This window comes from Lipophrys pholis (assembly GCF_963383615.2).
Source record: "Lipophrys pholis genome assembly, chromosome: 11".
Lineage (NCBI taxonomy): Eukaryota > Metazoa > Chordata > Actinopteri > Blenniiformes > Blenniidae > Lipophrys > Lipophrys pholis.
In genome coordinates this window covers 17,407,031-17,419,224 of record NC_137631.1, presented here as the reverse complement: position 1 = coordinate 17,419,224, position 12,194 = coordinate 17,407,031, and the positions used below count along the sequence as shown (strand labels likewise).

General features: G+C 44.0%; 2 protein-coding genes across 2 annotated transcripts; one reads left to right on the top strand and one right to left on the bottom strand.

The window, feature by feature from the left end:
• Positions 1–499: 499 nt before the first annotated feature.
• Positions 500–8,297, top strand: lmf2a (lipase maturation factor 2a). Its single transcript, XM_080476187.1, has 14 exons — positions 500–706; positions 2,097–2,350; positions 2,433–2,461; positions 2,669–2,862; positions 2,971–3,149; positions 3,291–3,435; positions 3,796–3,924; positions 4,036–4,141; positions 4,321–4,417; positions 4,534–4,716; positions 6,017–6,185; positions 6,405–6,516; positions 6,790–6,898; positions 7,535–8,297. The coding sequence occupies exons 1-14, from the start codon at positions 613–615 to the stop codon at positions 7,907–7,909; spliced, it is 2,175 nt and encodes a 724-aa protein (XP_080332313.1). The 5' UTR covers positions 500–612; the 3' UTR covers positions 7,910–8,297.
• miox (myo-inositol oxygenase) lies at positions 8,268–11,698 on the bottom strand. The gene is made up of 10 exons (XM_080476188.1): positions 11,516–11,698; positions 11,308–11,388; positions 10,916–10,996; positions 10,192–10,354; positions 10,043–10,110; positions 9,780–9,889; positions 9,429–9,496; positions 9,178–9,227; positions 8,892–9,004; positions 8,268–8,671 (listed from the first exon to the last, which is right to left on the bottom strand). The coding sequence occupies exons 1-10, from the start codon at positions 11,531–11,533 to the stop codon at positions 8,563–8,565; spliced, it is 861 nt and encodes a 286-aa protein (XP_080332314.1). The 5' UTR covers positions 11,534–11,698; the 3' UTR covers positions 8,268–8,562.
• Positions 11,699–12,194: the final 496 nt, after the last annotated feature.

Below are 12,194 nucleotides of genomic sequence, written 5' to 3'. Positions count from 1 at the left end.
CAGAGGACTATTTTTTACTTACAAGTGCAAAACCAAAAATAAAAATTCTATGGAAACGCCAACATTTAAAAGAAATGTGCATATATTTCAGATTGTTAAACAAAAGTATTTTTATGTAATTTTCATAATACCTGATGAGACATGGGAAGAAAGAAAAATATAATAATTAGGAATGTTTCAATAATACAGAAATAATAATGTCTGATACGTTTGAAAGTTTCTTGTTTATATAAAGGTGTAAAACTTATTTGGTTTTTCGATTTACCTGTTAAAAGCTCAACATAACTCATGATATGGATGGAAAATATGCTGATATCTTATAACTGACTGAAAAACGTATTTATTTTCCACAGGAAATACAAGTTTTAATTCTATTATGAACATATTTATGTATTTATTCCCTGGGCCACGCTCATAAAGTGAGCACCGTATTGTCCCACGCACCGTGAATGCAGCGCGACGTTCTCCGGCGCACCAGTGACATCTACCGGCCGCTCGGGTGAACTGCTGCTCGGGGACTGTGGTAAATTCCGCTCACCGCTTTCCTCCCGGACTCTCAGGAGCAGGCGGCGGCGGCAGCGGCGGAGAACGGCGGCAGAGCCCGGGTCAGACATGGGGGACATCACCCTGCCACGGCGCATGTTCCTCTGGTGCATGGCGGCCATCTACACGTCCGCCTTCGTGTCGCTGTACGTGCAGATTCCAGGTGAGACTCGCTGCGCGTCGTTAGCATGTTAGCTGCCAACTCCTCCGCCTTTTGTCCCGCTGGAAGTTTCTTCCTCCTCGAGCTGCGACTCTCTTTTAAAAAAAAAAATAAAAAACTTTAACCTCCGCCGCAAACGTCCCCGAAACGTGTCTTTCATGCAGTAAAAGGCAACATCGCATTCCACCACTTGGTTTTTCCAGTTTCATTCATTTCAGTCCACTTCTTCTACTTTTCTAAGATTATTATTGCATTTTGTCACGTACAACCAGATTCCAGTGTATATTCACTTTAAAATCCCAGCATACAGACGTGATCCCCTTAATCCCAGTTTGATTACCACGTTGAAAAGCCACCGTACGCTAGAAGCACTTCTTTCTTTGAACCTGTGGTATTTGGTGCAGGTCTGGCCCCGCACAGTGGCTGGAATAACAAGAGGCGCTCCCCTGCAGCAGAAACAAGTAATCTTGTGCCCTGAAGCTACAGACACTTGGGGAAACTAGGATTCAAACTAGCGGCTGGAATTATAGATATTATTATCTCATCGAAGAAGTGTTTTATTTTAGTCTGCATTGGCGTGAACTACTAAACAATGTAAGCAACTTCATGAAGCAGGGATTATTAACATTATTAGGTTATTAATCCAGGCTGGAAGCTTTTCTGTGTGGAGTTTTAATGTTCTTCCTCTGTGTACTAAAGCTTCTCGGTGTGTGGCTATAATCACAAGATGGTCTCACTTTTTTTATTTTTTTTTAATTTTAGAACAAGTTTCTTTAATTTGATATAAACGTAATGTGAAGCAAATGAAGAGAATAATAAAATAGGAGTGATGGTCGTTTTGTTGCAAGTTGTTAGTTTTTGCTGCAGCATTTTGGAACTTTTGACCTTAATTCAGTGGCGATTTAATGAGATGAGCCAAATAAATGGGACTTCCAAAAATGTTGAATTTAGATGTTTTTTTAGTTTTTGTATTAATATAAAAAGGAAAAGGCGACACTCTTCCTGAAAGCCTCCTTCCTACATCCTCGTGCTGATTTTCTGACTCATCCATGGGGCAAGTTGCACAGGAGTGTTGCCTGTCATCGTGTGATGGAAGTTTCCAATCTGAGCTTCTTGGGAGGATTAATCTCTTAAAAAAGAAAGTGTGTGTGTGTGTGTGTGTGTGTGTGTGTGTGTGTGTGTGTGTGTGTGTGTGTGTGTGTGTGTGTGTGTGTGTGTGTGTGTGTGTGTGTGTGTGTGTGTGTGTGTGTGTGTGTGTGTGTGTGTGTGTGTGTGTGTGTGTGTGTGTGTGTGTGTGTGTGTGTGTGTGTGTGCAATCACACAAACATCAGCTCATCAATTCTCCTTTGTTTTGGTGTCGTTGACGATGGTCGACTTCCTTGTTTGTGTCCAGGTCTCTATGGTAACGACGGGCTGCTTCCCGCTCGCTGGCAGCTGCGTTACAGTGGGAAGCCCCTGATGGAGCAGCTGCTGTCCTCCCCCACCCTCCTGTGGCTGGGACCGCAGGTGGGGCTGGACACGCACACGGCCATGGAGGTGCTGTGTCTCCTGGGGGCGGCGCTGAGCCTCGCCGCCACGCTGGTGGAGGCTCTGCGGGACAGCGTGGTGTTCTTCTGCCTCTGGGCCTTGTACCTGTCCTTGTACCATGTGAGTGTGTGCACCTATTTCACGGCACGCCTTCGCTCCGGCTGCTTTTACTCCTCACTAAACGGCCATCTGTCTGTCACAGGTGGGCCAGGTGTTCCTCTACTTCCAGTGGTGAGTGTTAACGGCTGGACGACCCATACTTTTCATTAACACATTTCGGTCGGCTGAGGGAAGCCGCCGTGATTTTGGCAGTTTGCTGTGAAGGGTTACCTCGCCGTCGGTCCATCACAGCCACGTTTTGTATTTGCCGCTCTGCAACAATCTCTTGTCGATCTCGCTTCACGATGCATTTCATTGCTTTTCTTTTTGTCTGTTCAGGGACAACTTGCTTCTCGAGACGGGCTTCCTCTGCATCCTTGTGGCTCCCATGACCTTAATCCGGGGCTCACGCGGCGTCAGAGAGCACGACGGCGTGACCTTCTGGCTGCTCCGCTGGCTGCTCTTCAGACTGATGTTTGCCTCTGGAGTGGTGAAACTCACCTCGCGCTGTCCCACGTGGTGGGGCCTCACAGGTGTGTGTGTGTGTGTGTGTGTGTGTGTGTGTGGAGTAGGAAAGTATTTGTGAGGGAAAGACTGTAAGTGCTTGTGAGTGAAGGGTTTTCCCTCTGTGTGTTGGACAGCGCTGACGTACCACTACGAGACGCAGTGCATCCCCACCCCGCTGGCCTGGTTTGCCCACCAGCTGCCGGTGTGGTGGCAGAAGCTGAGTGTGGTGGCAACCCTCGTCATAGAGATCGCTACACCTTTCCTCTTCTTCAGTCCTTTGCGCCGGCTGCGACTCGGTGCTTTTTACTTGCAGGTGGGTTCGGGTTGCCGTTACATGCTGCATGTGGAAGAAAGCCTTACTTTATTAATTAACAAACGCGTGTGGTACAGTTTGAATCCTCAGCATTAAAACCTGAGCTGCATGTTTTTTCTCTATCGTTTCCCTCCCAAACAGATGCTGCTTCAGCTGCTCATCATTTTGTCGGGGAATTACAACTTCTTCAACCTGCTGACCGTGACTCTCTGCCTCTCCCTCCTGGACGATCAACACGTCGGTTTCTGGCTCCGCAAGCCGGATACAAACCGTGAGGCCAACAAAGGTATGGGGCAGTAAATGAAAGTGTCTTTAATACTCCCTATGGGGCAAATGTCGGTTTTCATTTAAAGAGTTTGGATGTTGTTGGATGACTAACATGTGGCCATGTAACAGGATAACAGTAACATTTCATGTACATTTCAGTTTTTCTTCTTTAAATCTCACATTTTTCTAAACCACCTCTTGTGAGTGTTTTCTGCTTCCTTCTTATACCTGCTGTCTCTGGTCTCTCTGAAATGGCTGATTTATCTTTGGAGCGCTGCGGTCTACTACATACTGTGGACAGTTTAGTGTGTATGCAGAGTGACACACACACACACACACACATTGTGTTTATTACACATTTTTCTCTTGTTCCGTTCAGACTGGAAGTTGTGGTCGTGGCTGTGTTACCTGCTCGAGATCACAGTCTGGTCTCTCGTGGTCTTTGGGGCAATCGTCAGCTTCGACTTGAAAGTGGATAAAGTTAAGAACGGCATCTCATCCCGGACAGGTGTGTTTTGTGTTCATATGTTTTAAAAAAAAAAAAAAAAAAAAAAAAAAAAACGAATGCATTTTATTTTATTTATATTTTTAATACTTTTTTATTGATTTATTTTTCCAGCATTCACATTTCATCATTTCAACCAGTTTTTAAAAACGGTCACTATTCCCTGCGTCTGGATGGGCGTCCTCTCTCTGACCTGGGAGCTGGTCACCTCCCTCTTCAGGTAACACTGTCCTCTCTTCCCATTGCAGCTGCTTGATTATAGGCTCTGCTCTGTTTAGAAAATGTGAAAAGTATTTCCGTCACAGAGGGCTTCACACAATCAATGGCAGAAGGATAAAAACCAACGATGAGAAGTGTCTACATAGTAATGCAGGAGTAACGGTAACGGTGTGTTTCCAGGTGTGCCTGTGTGTCCGGCTTCCTGAGGAGGTTTTGGAGGATGATCCAGTGGAGTGCGTTTGCTGTTGCTGCCGTTTCGATGTTCGCTGTCAGTCTGGTGAGCGACCGTTCAGAAATACACCGTAAACTGTGGATCATCACTTTAACGTGTGCAGGACGGCGCCAAGCTTCTCTCTCTCTCTCTCTCTCTCACTCTCACTCTCTCTCGCTCAGGTGCCTTTCTCTTACATCGAGTACGACTCTCACGCCCGGTTGTGGCCGGCGGTGCGTCGGGCTCATGACGTGGTGGATCGCTACCAGCTGGTCAACTCCTACGGCCTGTTTCGAAGGATGACCGGCGTGGGCGGTCGCCCCGAGGTCGTCATTGAGGGAAGCTATGACGGGCTCACGTGGACGGTGAGGGTTGCAGTTGGGAGTCAGAATCCTGTCGGATTAACCCTTCATATTTTGGCAGAGAAACTTTGGATTATTAAGCCAGTCGACGTTGGCAAAGTACCTTTCTAAACTATATGTGATGCTTTTTCTTTTCTTTTTTTTTTCTTTTTTGTAAAGAGACCTTTTACTTCATTGTTCAAAGTTTTTGATGGTTTTTTTTCTGACTGCAGTTGTTAGAGTATCAGTTTTGAAATACTTGGGTTTTTAATTCTAGGAAAATTATATCTGATATAAATATAGCACAACAGGAAATCTCATTTGATTGAATGTAAGGAGGACGTTAAAAATGCATTTCTGTTTCTGCAAATCTTGTCGTTTGTAAAAAAAAAAAAAAAAAAAAGTTTATTGTGTTGATGAAGCAGATGATAAAGGGTTAATACTTCAAATGATCATGAAGACATAGTCCCACAGCTCTGTTGTGTGGTGCAAGTTAAATAAAAACAAACACAATTTTAGCATTGTTTTACCTGAAACTAGAAAAGGTATGGTATACTTTAATCATCCCCACGTGAACGTGGTTCTTCTGTTTTTAAAAGTGGCTCAACACAGGACCCAGTCAGTTTCTCAAAATGACTTTGAACAGCCCGACTATTAATAGACATGACACAAGGACCCAGAAGCCGACAGCAGATGGCAGCAATGCCCGTCACAAAGCGGCGCTGGTGCTGCTGGCCACCTTATTTCTCGTCAAATGCTACCAGCCGGGACGCCATGAGGCCGAGGGTCGATTGCACTTCTGTTTCTGAAAAAAAATTTTTTTTAATAAAAATTCCGAATGTTTTGTTAAGTTTCATAGATTATCATTTAATTTATTTTGGCACTGTTAACTAATAGAATCATTTTACTGCAGCAGCTTTACCGAGATCAGACTAAGAGGTTTGTCGCCTCCTAAAAACCGACCTGAGTTTCATTAATTCTATATCTTCTGGAGGAAGATTCTCTTTGTGAACTGATGAAGAAGTGAAGAATCCCGCAGACGTGCGGTACAGAGAGAAACCAAGGTTGGTTTGGATCCCGGCTCCTCCTCTCGCTTCTTTCATGTTGCAGCCAGCAGAACTGAGTTAATGAGACGGTCTCCTCTAGTAAACAGGAGTTAAGTGAAATGGCAAACAAAGCTGTTGATACGGTTGTGGCTCGTTTAACTTCCCCGGCGGTGAACCACCAGGCCAAAACAAGTTACTGTGCTCACGACTGCACTAGCATTTATTTCATATCCATCTGCTTTCTTTTTTTCCTTTTTGTTCCTCTTCCCCTCCCCCAGGAGATCGAGTTCATGTATAAACCAGGGAACCTGAGCGCTGCTCCTCCCGTGGTGACGCCACATCAGCCCCGGCTGGACTGGCAGATGTGGTTCGCTGCCCTGGGGTCTCACACACAGGCTCCTTGGTTCACCAGCCTGATGTACCGCCTGCTGCAGGGCAAACCGGACGGTGTGCAGCCAGCGCCCTCTTCTGTCGACGCGTCGATCGGACGTTTCTGAAAACAATCGCTTCGCTACTAGAGTCTATTCAACTAACTAAATGAATGCATACATAAGACTAACCTCTTTACAAGCAGAATCAACCACATCCAAGTTCTTTTTGCTTCTTAAAGTAAAAAAAGAAAAAGAACAAATGGCTCTTTCTAAAGTTCTGCCTTGTGCTCTGCAGTCATCAAGTTGATCCAGACGGACGTATCCCAGTATCCATTTCACCAGCAGCCTCCCACCCACCTCCGAGCTCACCGCTACAGATACTGGTTCACTGAACCGAAGGCTGACGGGTCAGTGGTCCACGCCGCCCGCTGCATTCAGGCTCGGGTCTCTGTGGTTCATTACATTTTCACTTTGCTCTTTCACTCTTTTTTAAGAACCAATGTCAGTTGAGAGAATTAAGACCGGGACGCTTGTGCTTTCAGGGCTGTGGCGTGTCGCAGACGTGGCAAAATAAATAATGGATTGAATTATGTTGATTTATAGATCAATACATTTGAGTATTTTATAGGAGGAATTGGTTTTGTCATCAAACACGAAGGGAATGTTCTCTTGGTTTGCAGCTCGTACCCTGAGCGCTGGTGGAGGAGAGTCTATGATGAGGAATTCTATCCCACAGTGCATCTGGGCGACACCTTCCTGGAGAGCATGCTCACTCAGTACGGATTGAAGGTAAATCTGCTTTTTCTCTTTAAGCTCGTTCATTGGTGTTCAGGACGGCAAGTATCACTTTTTAGTGTCTGATCATCATTGACGAGTTAAAATGAGATATTAGTTCAGACTGACGACTGTTTTTCAGGATAGCATTTAATATCCGCTAATCCAGGTGGTCTGAAGCGCAAAAATTTAAATTAATACATTTATGTCTGAGTGTTAGAATGTCATGTACACTTGTGATATGATGAGATGAGAGGCACAGAGTATTATCTGTCAGATTATCACATTGGGACAATATTCCTGAGTTGATACAGTTCATATTTAATTTTGAACTTCATTTTAGATTGGGACGTTTTTCCCTCCTGCATACTCTCTACTTTTTTATAATTTCATCAGTTTGTCGACTTTTAGAGTTTCTTCCCTTTTGTTGGTGAACTGATGTCGAAAAATAAAAAAAGATTCTATCTCTTTTTTTAAATTGCGAAGCACTTTCAGCTGCATTTTATGAATAAAAGGTGCTTCAGAATTGAGGTTCTTATTAACTATCAAAAAAGTAAAACGTCTTCATTTTTTGACTTTTTTTTAAAATGTATTTTAATCGTCTGTCGTTCAGTAAATCCAGGATCGACTAATCTGTTAATTCCTTTGTAGGACAAGTCGCCGCCGCGCCGTCTGTCCAACAGCTCCGTCGCCCGGGCCGTGAGGTGGGCGCGCTCTCAGGTGGAGGGTTTCTCTACCCACACTCTCGTCTGGACCTTCCTGGCCTGCAGCGCCACCTTCTGCCTGCTCCAGGGAGTGTTCAACAGGAAGAAACGCCCACAGACGACCTCACCGACTCCAGAGGTCACCGAGACTGAAGACGGGGGAGCCGAAAGTGGAGAGGATGAAGCTTTGGGCACTCGTGGGTTGTCTGACGAAGAGGAGGAGGAGGAGGAGGATGACGAAGTAGAGGAGAAAGATGTAGCTGAGGAGGAGGAGGAAGAAGGGGAAGAGGATGAAACGGACAAAGAGGAGATGCTTGAATAAAAGGGAGTTTTGAAGAAGACGCGGGTGACCTGCTCTCGGACTGTTCTCACTTGCTGCCTTCTTAAAAGTTCCAAAAGACCAAAGAAACTTATTTTTGTGCGTTTTCCGGTCTTTCACTCAGTATTTTTGTTTTTTAATCATGACCACTCGATCACATTAGAGCAATCTCAAAGGCATATTTACACTGAAAATAGCAAATAAAAGCAGAAAGAAATGCAGACTTTCACATAAAAATCCCATCAAGCTGAACAAAAAGAGAAAATGTGCTCATGTTACTTTATGAATTTGCTTTTTTTTTTTTTTTTTAAATACACAAGTGTTTGCTTCATCTTGTATGTACAGAATGAAAACACACAATCACTTTTTGAAAATGTTTAATATAATTTACAATAAAAATACAAATATTTGTCGGTGTGTCATTATACGAATGGAATCCACTTTACACTAAATCACATTCACCCATTCACACACCGCGAGGCGCTCCGTCCATCCAGTGGGAGCAATATCTTGCTCAAGAACACTCCGACGAGGGGAACATGGGGAATCAGACCTCTACCTCTGCGAGATTGTGTTTGGATGACGCAGTAAATCATGACGTAATTCTGCGGTTGTGAGAAGTCCCGTCGGCTGATTCTTGACGACTCTCCCTGTTTTCACCACAGCAGGACGCCGGGACAGTACTTGTCAATCAGGGTCTGGTAGTACGGCTTCAGCTTCTCCACGTCCGGCAGGTCGCTGGTCTTGGTGTAAAGGTCAAATTTGCTGTGGAGGAGAGAGGAGAAGGTCGGGGCTTGATTTAAAGGGACGTGTGAAACTACGCAAATGTCATAATAAAAAAAAAAAATGAAGTCTTTGCTTCAAAATGCCTGAAAACACTGAAGTTTAACATCTGCAGGTGTGACAGTTACTGGTCGGCAGGCCAGAGCAGCAGGTAAACATGCAGGACTGTCGGAGCCTCGATCAAAGAGAGAAAGAGACTCACTTGAACTCTTTGACCCAGGGCAGCATCTTCAGGTCTTTTTCGTTGCACAGGTGCATGTAGTCCTCGTGGGAGTGCCACGGGTAGAAGGAATGAAAGCGAATCATGCACAACCCCTGAGGATACGTGTTTTCTTTCACTCAGCGGCTCCCGGGGCAGTTGAAACATTTACATCGCATAAGAAAAGCTTTCGCTTATATGTGTGTGTGTGTCATTTGTGAAGTTTAATGTTAAATTGTTTTTAAGAAAAACGAGTTTGACAAGATTTTAATTTTACTGATTAACTCACCTCCTCCGGGATGGAACATTTGTTGAACTTCATTACTCTGTAGAGATATTCTGAGGACAAACGATGCAGGAGGAGGTCAGAAGGTGTCAGGTGTGTGTGTGTGTGTGTGTGTGTGTGTGTGTGTGTGTGTGTGTGTGTGTGTGTGTGTGTGTGTGTGTGTGTGTGTGTGTGTGTGTGTGTGTGTGTGTGTGTGTGTGTGTGTGTGTGTGTGTGTGTGTGTGTGTGTGTGTGTGTGTGTGTGCATAGCTCACCATCATGACCCCAGGACATGAAGACATTGTCAAGGCCACACTTTGGCTCATAGATCCCGTAATCAGAACTGAAACCAGGAAAAATGTTGACATCAATGAATCGGTGCGATGAAAGGAGTGTCGTACCGGCTTTTCAAACTAAAGGTCAGACGGAATGCAGTTATGAAGAGAATGATTCCACTTGATAGTGTAACAAAACTTCAGAAAAACAATTTTTTTTCAATCTTTCTCAGCTTGTAATTTTTGAGAAAATCCCCCAACTCTGTTATTCTTCTGTAGAAATAGCAGTGGTGCAGCCTGCCTGCCCGAATGTCACGAGAAGAAAACAGAAAAAGAAAAAGAAATACCAACTTGTATCTGGGATTTTGGTCGTCTGGGTTGTTCCCAAAAGTATTGTCGCTGAACACGATTGACTTTTGAAATTTGCAGCCCACAGGGAAGGTGTCGCCCACCACAGCCCACTGCAAAGCACACACACACACACACACATACACACATTTTCAATGAGATGTGTGGGCGTCCACATTTTTAACTGAAACTATAGAAGTATTGGATGTTCGATCTTGTGTTCTCGCAGTGAGCCAATGCCAGTAGAGTCAGTCTGTGACTTTTACCTGAGGTTCGTTCCAGAGAGCCATCATCTTCCCGACGTCGTGGATCAAACCCACCAACTGAAACCAGTCTACGAAGAGGACACCATGTCAATACGTGATCAAGCTTCAAGAAAGCTGTTTCTCTCTGTCTCTCTCCCTGTACGGTCTACCTTTGTCTGGGTGAACTTGGCGGATGCCTTCGGCGGTCTGAAAGGCGTGGAAAGAGTTGGGGAAGTCCACGTCAGGATCAGACTCGTCCACCAGCTGGTCCAGAGACATGATGGCCTCCATCATGCTCATCTTGGCGTGACTGCAGCTGGTCCACTCAGTGTTCTGCAGAAAGGTAAGACCGTGTTCGCATGACTTTGTGAAATCTCAAACTAATGAGGAACGCCTCTGAACGCCCTGAAGAATCCTATGAAATAGTCACATGTAGTAATATTCAAGTCATTACTTTACATTTATTTATTTATTTTTTTTAATCGTTTGTGTTCACTCAATGAGGCAAATTTTGTGGGCATGTATTGGCTGTGTCGACGTTTTTTTTGAATTGAGGTTCAGCGAAAGTGACCTGAGCCTGTTTTTCTTCAGGTCATTGATAAATTTGAACTGAAAATGCCTCCACGTAACCTTTGTGTGAACAGAAAATGAGGTTGATTAAACAACGTTGAGCTCAGACAGAACAACCAGTGGCTCTTTTTTTTTTTTTTTTCTGAGAAGTCTTCTGTTTACTCAGCCTGATTTATTTGCTTGGCTATCTACAGAAAAACAAGCGTGTATTTGTTCAGTATGAATTAAAGATAAGGTGAAATGGGATCGATGACATATGTAACACAATGAGGGAAAACACATGAGCCGTTGCCTTTTTTCCCTATTTTTGCCTGATTTTCTCACCTTCTGCTTCACAAACTCCAGTGTTTGGCTGCTGTGCATCAGGCTGTATGTTTTGAAGACACGATCAAACAGGCTTCCGCTCTGGAAAAACAAGTTATCAACGCTGGTCAGTATGATCATAGTAGTGCAGGTTACAAATGCAGGAGTGACATCCGGTCCCGTCTATTGTGGCTTACAGTCACCTGGTTCTGATTACCAAGGCTTAATGAAATCTCAGTGTTTAAGTGTTTGACAAAGTTTTTTTTTTTTACATAATTTGCATATGTTGTTTTAATTGTATCTTTATGTTGTGTTAAAAAAACAAAAAAACACACACATTAACGATGAATTTCCACAGCTTAAAGTTTTCTCATTCTGAATCTATTCCATATCCTTGTGTTTAATAGTTCAACCTCAAAGTTCCTGTAGTCTTCCTTCTCTTTGGTTTCATTCTTTTCCAAGTTTGGCCGGTATGCCAGCGATGGATCAGGACCCTGTGAATCAAACAGCAGTACAGGAAAGGTGATTTTACCAAAGAAAAAAACAAAAACAAAAAACAATAAACCTCCAAGCATGCTCTTATAAGAAATGTCATGCAAATCATTTCAAAGTGATACTCACAATATCGATGACCTTCATGGCTGACGCTTGAAGTGACTGCAGATGTTGTGGTGTGTTGAGCTGCTTCCCTGCCCATTTATATCCTCCCGGTTGACGATATGGTGCGTTTGACCTAAAGTGAAAACATTGAAGTGTACACCAGTGTCCAGTCACTGTTTAACCACCCCTCACTCGCCCCAGGGTAGCCTGCGTTGAACGTTGGCCTTGTGTGTGTGTGTGCGTGTGTGTGTGTGTGTGTGTGTGTGTGTGTGTGTGTGTGTGTGTGTGTGTGTGTGTGTGTGTGTGTGTGTGTGTGTGTGTGTGTGTGTGTGTGTGTGTGTGTGTGTCCATCCCAGGAAGAGTTTTTCAGTCATCAGCAGATTGGCTGTTCGGTCTTATGTAGAATGACTCAGTAGTTCTTCAAACCAAACATGTTTATGAAACAAGTTTATCTTTATCACCGTGGCTCGCTTAAAAAAAAAAACTAACAAACAATGACAACAAACCAGATGCAACATTATTGAAGCATTTTCATAGAACATCTTAGCTCTGCGGTACTAACTTTTATAAAAACAAAAGGAGTTGCTTTGTGTCAGGAGAGTTTCCTAGTAAAAGGTTTAAGGTCATTTTTTAATCCATTATTCGTGCAAGAAGAGACAAGTCACAGTGCAACGATTAGCGGGTGTCCGGGAGTTTGTCT